This window comes from Natrix helvetica, assembly GCF_964273705.1.
Source record: "Natrix helvetica genome assembly, chromosome: 4".
Classification (NCBI taxonomy): domain Eukaryota; kingdom Metazoa; phylum Chordata; class Lepidosauria; order Squamata; family Natricidae; genus Natrix; species Natrix helvetica.
The window spans coordinates 172,685,511-172,704,318 of NC_138550.1; the positions used below are offsets into that span (position 1 = coordinate 172,685,511).

The 18,808-nt window shown below is 42.9% G+C and overlaps 1 protein-coding gene across 1 annotated transcript in view; it reads right to left on the bottom strand.

Moving 5' to 3' along the window:
• IQANK1 (IQ motif and ankyrin repeat containing 1) overlaps positions 1-18,808 on the bottom strand; it is a gene marked incomplete at its 5' end in the record, with an annotated part of 47,608 nt that overhangs the window by 6,938 nt on the left and 21,862 nt on the right. The window contains 2 exon segments of the mRNA XM_081951217.1: positions 15,392-15,583; positions 16,664-16,828. Of these exon segments, the coding sequence (XP_081807343.1) occupies positions 15,392-15,583; positions 16,664-16,828 (357 nt within the window).

Below are 18,808 nucleotides of genomic sequence, written 5' to 3' on the forward strand. Positions count from 1 at the left end.
CATTTCATTAGACTTGGGAGAAGAAGAAAAAAATTGAGATTATAAAATAAAAAGCCCAAGAAGAATTTGTGTATTTGGGAAGCTGGGGAAAAGCCAAAACATTCTTTAAAAAAAAGATTTTCAGGAGAAAATAGCATTTTTAATGTGTATTTTAAACTCCCTGGATATTTTGAAAATCAGCTGTATTTGTTAGACTACCTTATATGGAATAGAAATTCAGAGTGCCATCTACTGGAGGGAAAAAAGCACTACAAGGTTCAACAGGCTTCGTGAGCAACTAAAATAGACAAAACAAGAGAAGTAGCAGTTGGAAGATCTGAGTCAGGGTTCCAAAAAACACCACCAACGAAATAAAACTCTGAGGCTTGTGTTTCCTCAACGTTCCAATTTATTAGAGATGTCATGTTGGCACATCTGGGAAAACCTGAATCTGAAAGCTTCCTGGATTTCCCCACCCAGTTGAAAGTTCAAGATCCTGCCCCAACACCCACAAGTCCATCCCATGGTCCAATCTCCCATTGCCACAAAGACAGATTCCTCCCATCCACATCTGTCCAGGTGCAGAGACAAAAGCGACCTTGACTGTCTAAGAAGAATGTTATTTATCTGGGATGGGAAAGACAAAATTCATAGCTATTTCCAAAAACATCCAATTAGAAAAGCTCTACTTCAAATATGGTTAAAAATCAAACAAAACACTACAACAAAATCCCAATCTGGCTATCCACCATGGAAGCTCTGATGTATCCAAATTTATTGGACATAAACAAAATAAGATATAAAGATATATTAGATAACCAAGAAAGATTGGATAAATTTAAAAAACAAAAGGATATTAACAATAGAAGGCCATGACCTGCAAACAGGATGGCGCTTTTTCTTATGGGAAGAGAGTAAAAAGAAGCAAAAATATTTCCATACACATTATATTAGAGAAGCATTGATTCGGGTCTGGAACAAAATTAAAGCAAAACACTATATGAAAATACCGGCATGGCTTTCCACCATGGAAGCCATGACACACCCCAATACGCTAGATTGGCAAAAATGTACCCAACACTGAAACCGACCTATTGGAAATGTAAAAAAGAACAAGGGACCTATTACCACATGTGGTGGAACTGCCCAGAAACGCAAAAATATTGGAAAAGAATCTGGAAGTGGGCACAAGAAATTAAGGGGGAACAAATAAAGTATAAACCCAAAACCTTTTTACTAGGAATAATTAAAGGGAACTATACAAAAAAATTAAATATTTACTAACACATATATTAACCACAGCTAGAATAGCTTTTGCCCAATGCTGGAAGCAAAATAATATACCGCCGGACGAATTAGTGATTAAAAAAAACCTTGAATTGTGCAGAGATGGACAAACTAACCCTAAAATTAAAGGACAAAGAAGAATCGGAATACTACGAAATTTGGAATAAATGGTATGAATGGTTGGAAAATAAGAAAAATAATTAAGCCGAAAACAATATACATAAATAAACATAGAACTGTATATAAAAGATAAAAGGTAAATATGTAAAATATTATAAAAATGTATAGATAAGATGACATAATGATGTAATAAATGGTAAAAAGAGGAAAACATATACAGATATGACGATGTAACATTGTACAAACTGTTGATATAAAGATTGTAATATGTGATGAAAAGACAAAAATAATAAAAAATTATTATTAAAAAAAAACCAAGAAAGATTGAAAACAAGGCAAGAATTGAAAGACGAGGGAATAGATATAGGCTGGTGGCCCTATTTACAAATACAGGCAAGATATAAAAAAAGACAGGGAGAGGGATGGATTCTATAAGGAGCCGCAAGAGCTGGATAAAATTCTACAGGGAACCGAAGAAAAATTGATTTAAAAATAGATCATTATTTATTAAAATTTAAAATGGAAGAAGAAATGATGAAAGAAACGATGATAACATGGGCGACAAATTTTGGGTATACTATAGAATTGGCAGAATGGGGAAAAATTTGGGAAATAAATTATAAATTAATGATGGCAACGGCATATAGAGAGAACAGGTACAAGATGTTCTACAGATGGCATCTCCCACCAGCGAGAATTGCAAAAATGTTCCCGGAGTGCTCACCTATCTGTTTGAAATGCAACCAACAACATGGAACATACTACCATATGTGGTGGACATTTGCATATGTGGAAAAATGTTGGGAAAAAAATAAAAGGTTGACTGAAGGAGATTACCACACACCGAATTGAACTAAAACTGGAATTATTTTAGGAATTAAAAAAGGAAATTATGAAAAGAAATATCAAATACTTAATTCAATACATAATCATGGCAGCGGACTTCCGGTTCCGGCGGCTACGGCGACGGGCAAGAACTTTGCCCGCTCCCGCTCTTCGGTGGGCTTCCCCCGTCTTCGGGGGGGCATAGGACGCCCCGGAGAGGCGTCCTGCCGAGGGAGCGGCTCGCGGAAGGCTCTGGCACCGGCGGCGGCTGGTGGGGGCTTCTCCGCTTTGCTCCAGGCAACGGGGAGCAATTTCGGAGGGCGCGCCTGCGTCTCGCTCCATGCCGATCGGAGAACGCAAAACTGAAGGAAGCAGCGGCAGTGCGGTGAGATGCTTCCTCTCTTCATTCCCTTACTTTTGAGTGGATGGACTTTTCAGTAATTTTAAAAGTTAATCTTTCGGATTTTTCTTGGAGGAGCGGCTGGAGGGGAGGGGGATTTCCCCCCCCCCCTTGGACAAGCAGCTTGAAAAAATTTTGCTCTCGCCCCCAGGGGAAGGAGGAGGGGGGAGAGCCAACTAATGATGCCTCACCCCAGTAAAAGTGTTTTTCATTGGACTTAGTTCCAGAACTTATTGATGACCTGAGAACTTTGTAAACTTTTAAAATTTTTCCTATGCCTCTGAGCCCAAAGCTGGCAGGGCAAGATGGCACACTTCCGTTGTCTTCATGAACTGTGAAACCTGACTCCACCTTTAAAATTCAGGCTTCCGGTCTTTGTCTCCGTGTCACCCAGAGGAATCTCTTGTGGATTGTTATTTCCTGAACTCTTTGGAGAAAAAACTTTCATCTATTGCTAGACTGACTAAAGAAACTCCCACCTGTTTGGATCTTCTGCCTCCTGGACTCATCTGCCTGCTCTACTTCTCCAGCTGCCCAGTCTCTACACTGACTGATCTCTTTGTTTTATAAACCATGTCTCCAAAAAGACCACCCCCTGGAAAACCTGGCTTTGCTACTTCTGCACCGACATCTGCAACATCTAGTCCTGCCACACAGTCAAAGATTACAGAACTGATGCAACCTAAGAATACAGAGATGGATTTGCAACAAATGCTCCAGCAACTCATACAGGGCCAGGAAGAAATTAAGAAACAATTAAAAGAAATGAAGGAAGAAATTAAAGAGAATCAAGTCCAAATTTATAAGAACTCACAGAGACTGGACCTTGTGGAGGGTGGGGGGGCGGAGGCGAGAGGGGGGTAGAGGCTCTACAGAAGGGAAACAAAGAACTTGATATCCAACAAATGAAAACAGAGTTTGAGAGAATGTCCTTTTATCTTAGATTTCAAAATGTAATAGAAGCAGATGGGGAAAATATAAGGGACATTATGACTAATATTTTAGCTGAATACATACACAAAGATAAACAGCAGATGGAATGGGAGATAGATCTGGTCTATAGAGTGAATTCAGCATATGCCAGAACACACAATGTACCCAGGGAGGTTCATATTAAATTCCTTAGGAAAAGCACAAGAGATGAAATTCTGGGTGTACAAAGGGGGCAAGCATTGACATATCATGACAGGGAGATAACCATCCTGAAGCAGATCCCCAAAAAAATTAGGGAGAAAAGGAAAAACTATTCGCAATTGGCGAATAAACTATACCAGAAGGGGGTGTGGTTTAGATGGTTGATGCCTGAAGGTATGCTGATATTCTGGGAGGAGACAAGAATCAGAATCAATACACCCATAGAGGCACAGGCCTTTATGAAAAAAAATAAAGCGAACCTAGAAAAAACAGAAGACGCTACAATGGTCATACAGGACACGGGAGGGGCCGGAGCTCTGCCAGCGGGGGGTGAAGGGGCAACACCAAGAAAGCTCAGATCACAAAAATGAATAAGAAAACCACAATGTTATAAACAGACCGAAAGTAATAATGAAATTATATCTAGACTATATATCATAACTATATAAATTGACTGAAAACTATTTTCTTTAGAATTAATATTTTTTGCACCTGTCTTTCGCAGTACTCTTTTCAAATTTGGATACTGTCCCCTTTGTAAACAAATTACGAGTCTACATAGGCAGATTACCTATCTAGAATCTGTAATCTGTGCTCTCCAAGCAGAAACTAGGTGTCTACGTCAGCCGTTCCACTCTATGGCGAAGCCACACTATCAGCCCCCTCTACCACAAAGATCTTGCAGGAGAAGAGCTGTCTGGACAACTGTGGGATCTGGCAGGTTGAGAGCTGTGAACCATAAACACAAAGCTTTTGCTGTGACCCAGCAAAACAGATATAGTGCCCTTGCTGACCTTAATGGGGACACTAAAGAGATAGGTCAAGGCAGTTGTGATAATGATGACTTAAATAAGCAGGGGATCGTGGTCCAAAACGAAGAACTTTCTTCGGAAAGGCGAAAAGGGGAACCAGGTATCACACATCAGTCGCAGAAGAAGATCAAGGTATGTAAAAAGAGAAGTCACCTTCTGGTTGGTGATTCAATCGTAAGAGATGTTAATTTAGGAGAGGATACGGAGGTTTTAAAAGAGGTCAGGTGTCTGCCAGGTGCTACTGCCAGCAGAGACAAGAGGCGTATTCTTAAGATAGTCAAGAATGCAAGTAAGGACTGTGACGTTGATGCTATTATACATCTTGGCACTAATGATCTATCCCAGAAAGATGTACTTTCTGTGCAGAATGATTTCCAGAACTTGGGGTATGAACTTAATAGTATAGGTTGTAGGCTTATCTTTTCAGAGGTTTTACCTGTATATAAGGAACAAAAAGGGAAGGGCCAGCGTGTAGCAGAGTTTAATGTTTGGCTAAAGGAGTGGTGTAAAAGGGAAGGCTTTGGTTTTATTAGTCATGAAGCCTGTAGCTGGTCCAATGAAAAACTGTACAAAAGAGATGGGTTGCACCCATCCAGGAAAGGAACTGAGTTACTTGGCATTAAATTCACAGATTTTCTTGATAAACATTTAAACTGAAGAGCGGGGACAGAGAATTAATAGATACAGAACATCTCTGTCCCCAGCAAACTAAAATTCATAGGGTTATAAATGCATGTAACATAGATGTGTGTGTGGGTAAGATTATCACTCCTGCTGTCAAGCAAAACCAAGCATGTAATAGTGATTGTCATACCATGTGCATGAATCACACAAGTGGCAAGAAAATAGGGGCAGTCAGGCATAACACAGGTTATGTAGACAGTAAACACAAGGTCAATCAAAATGGACTCAAATGTCTATATACCAATGCACAGAGTATGAGGAATAAACAGGGAGAATTAGAAATTCAAGTAAAAGAGGGCAGATATGATATTATTGCCATTACAGAAACTTGGTGGGATGAAACTGACAAATGGAACATACAGCTAGAAGGATTTAAATTATTTAAAAGAAATAGACCAAATAAAAGAGGAGGTGGAGTTGCACTATATATAAGAAATAACTACGTCTCTACAGAAATAGAGCACAACAATAATGAGAACTATCTTGAATGCATTTGGGTCAATATTAAAGGTTGTGGGGGAAATGACATTGCCATAGGTCTATACTACAGGCCACCCAACCAAGCAGAGGAAGAAGATGAACTTTTTGCTAGTCAGCTAACTAAGGTATGTAGGAAGCACACCACAATAGCAATGGGAGATTTTAACTACCCTGACATCAACTGGGAAACAAACTCTGCACCAAGTGGAAGATCCAACAGGTTCCTAACAAACCTAGCAGACAACTTTGTTTTCCAAAAAGTAGAGAAGGAAACAAGGGGATCAGCCATACTGGACTTAATTCTCACTAACAGAGAGGAAATGATAGAAGGTGTTGAAGCCATAGGAACCCTGGGGGCAAGTGACCATGCAATATTGGAATTCAACATTATCCAAACACAAGTAGTAGAACAAAGTCAAACTAGAGTCTTGGACTTTAAGAAAGCTAATTTCAATAAACTTAGACAGAGCTTGGGAAAAATTCCATGGATGAGAATCCTCGAGGGGAAAACAACTCAAGAAGCTTGGGAAATTTTGAAAAATGAGATTAGAAAAGCCCAGTCTAACACAATACCAATGAAGAAGAAAAATAACAGCTCCCAAAAGAAACCAGCATGGCTGCATAAACAACTATCTGACAAACTGAAAGACAAAAAAAGTAAGTATAAAAAGTGGAAGGAGGGGGACATAACTAAGGCAGAATATGAGCAAATAGCCCGAGCCTGTAAAGATGAAGTGAGGAAAGCTAAGGCTCACAATGAAGAAAGGCTTGCCACAAAAGTAAAAATTAACAAAAAAAGCTTCTTCCAACATGTTAAAAACAAGAAAAAAGTTAAGGAAACAATTGGTCCATTGCTAGGAGAAAGTGGCAAGAAGGTGACAAGCAACAGGGAGAAAGCAGAACTATTTAACTCATGTTTTGCATCTGTCTTTACACAAAGGGATAAAACAGTCCAACCTATCAAAAGCAGCACCACAAAATTAGGAACACAAATTGAAATAGGGAAGAAAATGGTAAGTGAGCACCTGTCTACCCTAGACAAGTTCAAATCACCAGGACCGGATGGATTACACCCCAGGGTTCTGAAGGAACTAGCAGACGAGATCTCAGAACCACTGAATTATATCTTTCAGAGATCCTGGAACACCGGGGAACTACCAGAGGACTGGAAAAGAGCTGATGTGGTTCCCATCTTCAAAAAAGGGAAAAAATTAGATCCAGGAAACTACAGACCTATCAGCCTAACCTCAATACCAGGAAAGATTCTGGAAAAAATAATCAAGCAACGAATTTGCGAACACCTAGAAGCAAACAAAGTAATAGCCAAAAGCCAACATGGATTTGTCAAAAACAGATCATGCCAGACTAATCTTATTGCATTCTTTGATAATGTGACAAAATTAGTGGACCAGAGGAATGCCGTTGATATAGTTTACTTGGACATCAGTAAGGCTTTTGATAAGGTAGACCATAACCTACTACTAGATAAAGTAGAAGAATGTGGGTTAGACAGCATCACCACCAGATGGATTGGTAACTGGCTGACCAACCGCACTCAACGTGTAGTTCTCAATGGAACTGCATCTACATGGAGGGAAGTATGCAGTGGAGTACCCCAAGGCTCTGTTTTAGGCCCAGTATTCTTCAACATCTTCATCAATGATTTGGATGAGGGAATAAATGGGGAACTCATCAAATTTGCAGATGATACCAAGCTGGCAGGAATAGCCAACACTCCAGAAGATAGGCTTAAGATACAGAAGGATCTTGACAAACTTGAACATTGGGCACTATCTAATAAAATGAAATTCAATGGTGAAAAGAGTAAGGTTCTACATTTAGGCAACAAAAACGGAATGCACAGGTACAGTATAGGTGATACCTTACTCAGTAGTAGTAACTGTGAAAGGGATCTTGGAGTCCTAGTGGACAACCATTTAAATAGGAGCCAGCAGTGTGCAGCAGCTGCCAAAAAAGCCAACACAGTTCTAGGCTGCATCAACAGAGGGATAGAATCAAGATCACGTGAAGTGTTAATACCACTTTATAATGCCTTGGTAAGGCCACACTTGGAATACTGCATTCAGTTCTGGTCGCCACGATGTAAAAAAGATGTGGAGACTCTAGAAAGAGTGCAGAGAAGAGCAACAAAGATGATTAGGGGACTGGAGACTAAAACATATGAAGAACGGTTGCAGGAACTGGGTATGTTTAGCTTAAGAGAAAGAAGGACTAGGGGAGACATGATAGCATTATTCCAATATCTCAGAGGTTGCCACAAAGAAGAGGGAGTCAAACTATTCTCCAAAGCACCTGAGGGTAGAACAAGAAGCAATGGGTGGAAACTAATCAAGGAGAGAAGCAACTTAGAACTGAGGAGAAATTTCCTGACAGTGAGAACAATTAATCAGTGGAACAGCTTGCCTCCAGAAGTTGTGAATGCCCCAACACTGGAAGTCTTTAAGAAGATGTTGGATAGCTATTTGTCTGAAACGGTATAGGGTTTCCTGCCTAGGCAGGGGGTTGGACTAGAAGACCTCCAAGGTCCCTTCCAACTCTACTATTGTATTATTGTATAATATGCTGATTTTTTATGATTATGTATTAATGTTTTATACTTAGATGTATCTTATGAGTTTGGAGGGAGGGGGCGTCTGCCACACTTGCAACTGCCAAAATTTGTAACCATTCCACCTACCCTTTTCCTTATAAATGTTTTAAAAAAACCAATAAAATTTTTTGGAAAAAAAAATACATAATCATGGCAGCAAGAATTACATTTGCACAAAACTGGAAAAATAATTACACACCAACAGAAGAAAATGTAATAAAAAAAAATATTGGAATGCGCAGAGATGGATAGGCTCACAAAAGGATTAAAAGAGAAAGAAGAATCTGAATATTACTCCATGTGGGATTTATGGTATAATTGGCTAGAGGAAAGATGGGGAAAAGCAGGAAAGCAAAAAAAAAAAAAAAAAGGGAAAAAAGATCAACAAATTAAAAAACAACTACAAAACCGGAAAATCATTAAAATATAGAAATACGAAATAGACTGTAGCAAATAAATAATAGGAAATGGATACAAAATGAGTCAAATGTAATAAAGTTTGTTACACATAGAATATATAGAATGTTATATATAGAATGAAGGAAAAAGATGCATGAAATAATATAAATGCACATATATATAAAGTTATAGTTATACAAGACATATGTACAGATAAAAGAATCACAACAGATATGTAAAAGAAATGTAATGTGTTGCAAAGATGTGAAGTTTGTATAAACAAAATAAAAAGTTAAAAAAGAAGAAGAAGAATGTTATGGCTACACATCACCCAACTCCGTATAATCCCCCCTCCCATTTTCCCACAACAGAAAGTAGACAGTAGAAAGTGTGTCAGGCCTGAAACCTAAAAAGAAAAGATGGCTTGCAGGTCTGACAGGCACACTCTCCTCAGAAGAAAAGTGTGTCCTGTAAAGAGAATAATGCAGGGGTTTAACATTTACTAACTAACCACCTCTTCTCACACACCCCAGGGGGACCCTTTGGCTTATCTGGAAATTTGTCATGAAATTGCTTCACTAATTTTTCAGTTTTCACATTCCAACTTTTCACCCATGTAGCTTCAGATAAAGGGTACCCCTTCCAATGCACTAAATATTGTAAATGACCTCTATACAATCTAGAATCTAGTATTTTCTTCACTTCATAATGTGCTTCTCCCTGTACAGGAGGAGGGGGTGGTTGGGTCTGCGGTCTTAAATTAGACTCAATCACAGGTTTCAACAGGCTACAATGAAAGACTGGGTATATTTTCCCTAGAATTCTAGGCAGACAGAGCTGAATCATCACTGGGTTAATTATTTTGACCACTGGGAAGGGACCTAAAAACTTTGGCCCTAATTTCTTGCTAGGCATTCTTAACCGTATGCATTTAGGCGATAGAAAAACTTTATCTCCCACAGGGAAGGGGGTTTGAAGCGTGTGGTGCTTGTCAGCTTGTTTCTTGTATTCTTCCACTGTGTCTGCCAGAGTTTTTTGTATTCTCCCACCCTTTTTAAGAGCGTCCATCCATTCCGTCAAAGACATCGAGGAGAAGGACTCTCTGGGCAGCTCAGGCATGGGGACAAATTCCATGCCACTGGTAACTTGAAAAGGAGTGAATCCAATGCTAATGTGGACAGCATTATTATACGCCACTTCAGTGAACGGTAGCAGGTCTGACCAATTGTCCTATTGCTAGTCCACATAACAACAAACATATTGTCTGACCATCGCGTTTGTACGTTTCGCCACTCTATTCGTGCTCAGATGGAAAGCCGAGCTGAGTCCTTGGGTGGACCCAATGGACCTTAGGAACTCCCTCCAGAACTTGGTGGTGAACTGGATTCCTCGGTCTGAAATGATTCTCTGGAGCACACTGTGTAGGTGGTAGATGTGCTTGACAAACGCAAGAGTCCTCTTTGTAGACTTTAGTTCAGCATTTAATACCATCATACCAGACATTCTTCTAACTAAATTAAATCAGCTAGTGGTACCTGAACACACTTGTCAGTGGATTACAAGCTTCCTAACAGACAGGAAGCAGCAGGTGAAGCTAGGCAAAATCACACCAGATACCTGTACAATTAGCACAGGCACCCCCAAGAGCTGTGTGCTATCTCTACTTCTCTCTATACACCAATGGCTGCATCTCAAACGATCCATCTGTTAAACTACTGAAACCGCATATAGATGGGAGTTGAACAACTAGTTTCATGGTGTGACCGGAACAATCTGGAATTGAATACACTCAAAACTGTAGAAATGATGGTAGACTTTAGGAGAATCCCTCCCATAATACCACCTCTTTGAATACTAGACAACACAGTATCAACAGTAGGGACCTTCAAATTTCTAGGTTCTATCATATCTCAAGACCTAAAATGGACACCTAACATCAAAAACATCATCCAAAAAGCACCACAAAGAATGTAATTTCTATGCCGACCCAGGAAGCTCAAACTGCCCAAGGAGCTGCTGATTCAGTTCCACAGAGGAATTACTGAGTCTGTCCTCTGTACCTCCATAACCGTCTGGTTTGGTTCTGTAACCCAACAAGACAGACACAGACTTCAGAGGATAATCAGAACTGCAGGAAAAAACATTACAGCCAACCTGCCTTCCATTGAGGACCTGCACACTGCACGAGTCAAAAAGAGGGCCGTGAAAATATTTACAGACCTCTCGCATCCTGGACATAAATTGTTTCAACTCCTACCCTCAAAACAACACAAGGTCAGTTTTTGCCTGAATGGCATCACTCTGCTAAACAAATAATTCCCTCCCCACTGTCAAACTATTTACTAAGGCTGCACTACTATTACTATTAGTCTTCTCATTGTTCCTATCACCATCTCTTTCCACTTATGACTGCAGGACTGTAACTTTGTGGCTTGCATCCTTATGATTTATATTGATATTGTTTCCTGATTGCTTATTTGTATCCTGTGACTAACATTAAGTGCTGTACCTTATGATTCTTGACGAATGTATCTTGTCTTTTTATGTACACTGAGAGCATCTGCACCAAAGACAAATTCCTTTTGTGTCCAATCATACTTGGCCAATATAGAATTCTACTCTATTCTATTCTGAATTCAATTCTATTCTACTGGGTTTCCCCGAAAACACGACCTGTCCTGAAACTAAGGCCTTGCCACATTTTTCTGGTGGGCAAAAATATAAGCCCTCCCCTGCAAATAAGAACCCTGGACAACCCCCACCTCCGGCCAGGCAGAGCTCCACTCACCAATCTAGCGGTATCCCGAAGGAGCCAAGCCGCGGGAACTGGGGGGGGGGGGGCAAAGGTGATCATGTTGCTTGGCACCTTCGGAATACCCTAGGTTGGTGAGTGGTGCAGTGCCCAGCTGAAGAGGTGGGGTTGCCGGTCGGTTGCTCTCTTGCGAGCGGGCTCCCAAAGAGCCGGGCACAGCCTCTGGGACGAACGGCTGTGTTGCGCTGTCGCAGCAGTGCAGCACAGCAGCCATGAAGTAACCACACTCATGAGCAGCAACCCGGAAACTCCTCTTTCCAGCCGGGCACAGTGCCATTCACTGACTTAGGGGTATCGCCAAGCCACATGAGCGTCTGTTTGCCGCCGCCGGGCTCTCACAGCTTGGCACCTTCGAAATGCCAGTGAATGGTGCTCTGCATGGCTGGAGAGGGGGGTTACGCGAGCGGCTGTTCTGTTCCCACTTGCGCACCTCCCAGCCTCACAATGCCCTGGCCCAGCTCTCTCTGCAGAGCCAGAGCACCTCCGCTGCCGCCACCGCCACCACCATCTCAGCATGGCTTTTTTGGCGGCTTCCAAACTGAGTTTTTCCGCAGTGGCCACTCTGGGCATATGCTCTACGGTTGTACGCTCTGGGAGTATGACAGCCAACACACAACCATAGAGTGTATGCCCAGAGCGGCCACTGCTGGAAGACTCGGTTTGGAAGCCGCCGAAAAAGCCATGCCGGGATGGCAGCGGTGGCAGTGGAGGTGCTCTAGCTCTGCGGGGAGAGCTGGGCCAGGGCATTATGAGGCTGGGAGGCGCCCGAGCGGGAGCGGAACAGCCGCTTGCGCAACCCCTCTCTCCAGCCATGCAGAGCATCTTTCATTGGCATTTTGAAGGCGCCAAGCTGCGAGAGCCAGGCGGCGGTGAACAGGTGCTCACACAGCTTGGCAATACCCCTAGGCCAATGAATGGTGCTGTGCCTGGCTGGAAAGGGGGTTTGCCAGGTGGCTACTCCTGAGTGTGGTTGCTTCATGGCTACTGTGCTGCGCTGCTGTGACAGCTCAACACAGCCGTTTGTCCCTGAGGCTGTTCCTGGCTCTTTGGGAGCCCGTTCGCAAGAGAGCAGCCGCCTGGCAACCCCAAAACAATAAGCCCTCCCCTGATAATAAGGCCCAAGCCATATTTTGTGTGTAAAAAGAAAATAAGATGTAAAGTACCTTAACGATGCCTGCTTCATAAGTGACCCGATATTGTAATACAAAAAGCAGTGATTTATTAACAGCTTCATTAGGCATTTTTCATTAAGCATTTCTTATTCGCAGACATCTTTTTTGTTTTCTTTATCTGCTTTTAAACTTTGCCGTGTTTCTTCCCTCCCTTCAGTCTTTATCAATAAATCACATTATCCAATAGCTTCATTCATCCCAACCCAGCTAGTGTAATCTGAAATCCGGCTCCGCCGACGCTCTGCATGGAATGTCAACACAGAGAGTTGACATAAGACCCTGTCTTATTTTCAGGGAAACACGGTATTCTATTCTATCCTGAATTCAATTCAATTCAGTTCTGTTCTGCTGAAGGAACTCCTTGGAAAATTAGCATTGAAACGTTTCAAACCAGCAAGGAAAGAAGTCCAGTTGCCATGACTCAGCTTCCAGACAACTTCACCTGCAGCATGATTGAGAATCTTCATGGACAATTGTTCAGACAATGTTTTTCCATGAATGGGAAAGTTTGAAGAAGCAGGAGAGAAACAGTGTTGGCCCTTTTGAAATCTGTGCTTTAAAAGGCTCTTGAGAATACAACAAATAGCTAGAAAAACAAAAAACTGGATCACAGAAGAAATCTAGTTCTCACTTGAGGCACAAATAATCAAACGATCACATCCTGGCCACAAAACGGGAAGACTTGGCTGCCCTAAGAGGTCCATGATGCTTGGAAAGATGGAAGGAAAGAACGAGAGCATCCTAAGGTGGGCCCCACTCAATCACAGGAGCCATGGAGGCTCCCCTGAGGAGGGCAGAGAATGGTTATGTGCGGTCACTAAGAGTCAACAGCAAATGGTGGTTGTAGTTGCTGTTACTATTATTCTCTGGAAAGGGTGGGGCAGTTTTTTGATTACTGAACTGTTTGCCTCCTAGCTCCATGTACAGTTCTTATTGTACCACTGTTTATGTATTTGTGCATTGTTTGTGCATGGCATGAATAAAAACAGTAAAAATTCCTATCTGGATTTTATTTTTCTGGTTGGATAACCCTGGAAAGAATGAAACTGACTCAGCTCCCCCTGCTGGTGGATGGATGGGCAACAGGTGTGATGAGAATGGGAGAGTCTATTGGACAAATGATCTCTAGGGGGAATCCAAATCTGGCTTGACTCCTGTGCTGTAATTGGCAATAACAACCTCCTGCCTCAGAGATGGTATGCATCTCTCTCTCCACCCCTCTGGTTCTGAAGGAGTCCTTCGGCAAAGCTTTCATAACTGCTTTAAATGAATGAGGGTTCCCCAGATTTCCCCCCCCCCCCAAATGGGCTTTGCTTTGCTGACCCACATCCAGCCTTGCTTGGTAGAGCTAATGAAAAGAGGGAGGAAGAGGGTCTCTTATCTCTTTAGAAACTGGATCCTTTATTTCCTCTTTCGATGGTCTCGTATATAAATAGGTCAGAAGACAGGATACAACTCAGTAGATTGGGCCAATGCCATGCAAAACACACACACACACACGAATAACTTTTGGGGGTTCAAGAGCCTGTATAGGGGGTGGACCATCTGCATCCAGGCCAGGAAACATCCCAGTTGGAGGCCGCACTTCTTGGCTTGCTCTCCCATGCAAAAGCCAAGCAGTTTTCACCCAAATACCAGGTCAAAAGTCCAGCTGAAATGGGTCGAGAAAGTCCTTGAAAGAGATCTAAGAATGCCTGGATTGGGTCAGCTTTTTATCATTTAATGAATTGGCCCAAGAATGGAAGCGCAGCGTTTGTCAGTCAAAATACCTGGGTCAAAGATTGTTTTTAAGTGAGGTTCCAGCCCATGCCTTCTCCTGAAGAGGGCTGAAGTCCCTCCTTGGCCCAAAGGCTCACTTCCTTTGTGCTTGATGTGATAAATTGGGGGCTGAAAGTTGAGGAAACCTAATTTAGGACCGTAAGGAAGGCATGTTGGAACACGTATCAAGGCCTACTGTGCCTAGTTTAGTGATCTTTTCCCACCATCATCCATTTAAGTTAGACAGGATCTTACCTGGAAGTAAGTGTGCGTGTGTGTGTGCGCGCGCATGTTAGAATCCAAAATGCAAGGACCCCACAGATCTGCTTTGTGATGCCATTTGTCCTTGTGGGATGCATGGGAGACAGCGGGTGGGGGGGGGCGGGAGCTTTACTTTATTTGGGTAACTGCTGCCATGGGCTCTGGGTCCTAAAGGCTCCTGGCAGGTGCCCCCAAGTTCCCACCACCCCAATTCCTTTGTTCCTCACATCCAATGCCCTTTTCTAAACCAGGCTCTTCCGAAAAGCAGCCACTCCTCCAGAGGTGGGATTCAGCAGGTTCTCAGCAGTTCTGGAGAACCGGTAGTAGAAATTTTGAGTAGTTTGGAGAACCGGCAAATACCACCTCTGGCTGGCCCTGCCCCCCCCCCCCCATCTATTCTCTGCCTCCCGAGTCCCAGCTGATAGGGAAGGAATGGAGATTTTACAGTATCCTTTCCCTGCCACACCCACCAAGCCACGTCCACAGAACCGTTAGTAAAAAAAATTGAATCCCACCACTGTTCTCCTCCCACCACCCCCTAGCCAAGGGCCCTCTCCGGCACCGAGGTCACACACCACCAGCGATGGCAGGGGCATAGCCCTGCTGTTGGGATGCAACCAAGCCTCTCCCGGCATGCCTGCCTCACCATGTTCTCACCCTGCTGTTGGGATGGCCTCCGTTTTCTATCAGCATCTGGATGGCTTCGGGATGGCCCCCTCCAGAGGCTTCAGAGAGGGGAGTGTTGCCATTGGCATCTGTGCAATCCACCATGTTGAGGAGATGCTGGAGCCGGACTACCTTCCCCTTCTCATCTGTCCCCACGCCAGTCTTGGTGTCCAGATCTGCCACCTTGAAACAGCAAGTGGACAGGTTTGTCCTCAAGAAGAGAGGACTGAGCAGAGGTGGGCTGAACTGGTAGTGGTAGGCTGGCCGGGATCGCAGAACTGCCAGTGACCCAGGCTGGCTATTTGCCTGAACCGGTTCCCCGGTTGCCGCAGTTTGCCATTGCCATATTTTTGGGGAGTTCTGCGCATGCACAGAACAATTTCTACTGAGCTGTGTAGTGCACATCCAGCACACACCCACACACAAGCAAACCAGCAGTAACGCTGGCTAGTACCCATCCCTGGGACTGACCACTCTGCATTAGGTAAGGGAAAGCGTGACAGAGCAAGGCAAGGCTGAGTCTCGGCCCTGGTTGATGCGTACTGCGCCCCGTCCCCCACACCACCCATCTAATCTTCTCACGGGTGTTTGTGGAAATGCACTGTCAAGTCACAGGTCCAAAGCCACTGCTTTGGGAAGGCTTCCTCTCCATCTCAGGCACCAAGGACGCCCAGCACTCCCAGAACCTTTGTGCCAGTGAGCATGGCACGCCATCCCCCTCCCACAGTGGCTGGAGGAGCCCGGTGCCAGTGAGCGGAGAGCACTGATGTGACAGCTGTCTTACGAAGAAAACTCGGGGATGAGGGATGAGACTCAGAAGACGAGGCAAGCTTTCTTCATATTTAAAACAGTCTTCAAATTCCAAATACCCGACCTTGTTTGGCTGACAGAGGCTGACCTGGGACTTAACCATCCTGCGATTCCACAAAACCATAATTAGACTTTGTCACAAGCTTCAGGTAAACCAGAATTGGTCTTCTATGCTATAATATATCATTAAGTCTGGAATTTTATAATGTGCAATTAGTAAGATGTTGAGGATGCTTCAATCTCTGGTTGAGCGATTTGGAGAGAAAGCAGAACATTGCTTCAGAACGTCTCTCAGAGGCCCCTAGGACATATTCCAAGGCAACACAGCTTGAAAATACAACAAAAATAGGGGCATCTCCCCCGGGAGGGAGGAGGAGAAAAAAACCTCCCCCTTCCAACCTGGTGCTGGTTTGGGTGCAGAGCCAGAAACAGGAGCCACAAACTAATTTTTACCTCTTTCAGAATGGCCTTCATCTCCTCCACGTCTCCTTCAAAAGCTGCCTCCAGCATCCGTTTTCTCCGCTGCTGCTCCTCTCTCTGCTTCTTCCTTTCTTCCTCTTCTTTCTTTCGTTCCCGCTCAGCTTCCTCTTGCTCTCTTCTCACTAGAGCGACAAAAGCCTGCAACATGAACAGCCCAGCAAAGAAAAACTCCTTTAGAGTCAGGATGAAATTTCTGAAAAAGCTCTGCACCATAGCCAACCCCCTAAGCACTATCTATGGGGTATCTTTTAGAACCAGCTCCTTGCCTGACCTATGGTCAGTAGTAACGGTCATTCCTATCTTCAAAAAAAGAGACCCCAGCCTAGTTGAGAATTACCAATTTCCCTTTGCTGCGTCTCCTGTAAAGTCATGGAATCCATCATAAACCAATCCATCACCCTCCACTTAGAGAAACACAATCTATTCTCTAACAAGCAATTTAGTTTCAGAAAAAAATTGTCCTGTAATCTGTAGCTCCTACACTGCAAAATTATTTGGACCACACAACTGGAACAGGGTAAAGCAAAAGATCTACATAGACTTCTGCAAAGCCTTTGACTAAGCTCCTATGGCATTTCCGGATCTCTGCACAAGTGGATAACTGCTTTCTTATCAAACAGGCAACAAGTAGTCAAAATTGGAAGCAATATCAAACCATGCACAAGTTAATAGTGGTATTCCCCAAGGCAGTGTATTAGGACCTACACTCTTTCTGCTTTACATAAACAACTTGTGATCATATTATAAGCAGCTGCGTCCTCTTTGCTGACGACGTAAAACTATTTAACACCACAGACAATACTACCACCCTACAAAACGACCTTGACTATGTATCTGAACGGTTGAACAATTGGCAACTCCAAATCTCTGCTAACAAATGCTCTGTCCTAAACATTGGCAACAAAAGCCAGAACACCAAATACAAGCTGGGCGGATACAACTTAATAGATGACCCACACTCTGTCAAGGACCTAGGAGCACTCATCTCAAAAGATCTGAGCTGCCGAGCTCACTGTAACAACATTGCCAAAAAGGCATTAAGAGTTGTCAATCTTACTTTACGAAGTTTTTTTCTCTGGTAACACTACACTGCTAACTAGGACATACACAACCTTTCCTAGACCAACCCTTGAATACTCACCTGCCTGGAATCCACACTGTATATTGGATATTAATACAACAGAGAGTATCCATAGGTATTTCACAAGTAGAATACTTAACTCCTTTGCTTGCAATAAAATACCTTATGGTACCAGGCTTGAAATTTTGCGCCTGGACAATCTCAAACTACGCCCCCTACATTCCAACCTAAGCATAGTACACAAAATTATCTGCTACAATGTCCTACCTGTAAACGACTACTTCAACTTCAACCACAATAATACACAGGCAAACAATAGATACAAACTCAAAGTAAACTGCTCCAAACTCAATTGCAGAAAATACGACTTCAGCAATAGAGTGGTCAATGCCTGGAACACTCTGATTCAGTTGTTAGTTCCTCAAATCTCCATATCTTTAACTTTAAACTGTCCACCATGTAACTCACACGTTTCCCAAGAGGTCCCTAAGAGGGTGTGGATAAGCGCACCAGAGTACTTACCATCCCTGTCCTACTGTCTCCATGGATATGTACTCATTTTATGTGTTCATGGCCATGTTATACTTATTTATATCCATCTATTTGTACCAATCTCATGCGAAAATGCCCATGTCTATACTAATACCTGTTACCTTGTACATGTTGATAATAAATAAATAAATAAATAAATAAATAAATAAATAAATAAATAAATAAATAAATAAATAAATAAATAAATAAATAAATAAATAAATAAATAAATAAATAAATAAATAAATAAATATGAGGCTGCCAGCAGGCCAGGCCCAAACTGAAAGAGGGAGCGCTCTTCTCTTCGTTGACTGGACACCCCCAGTTCCTGCAACCCTTCCTCCTACAGTTTAGCCTCCAGATCCCCCGTCCCCTCGGTTGCTCTTCCCTGCACTCTTTCCAGAGGAGTCTCAGCATTTTTTTTTGTATGGTGGCAACCAGAACTGGGTGCAGGATTCTAGGTCTCACCAAAGGGGCGTAAAGCAGGACGATGCCTTTTCGTGATT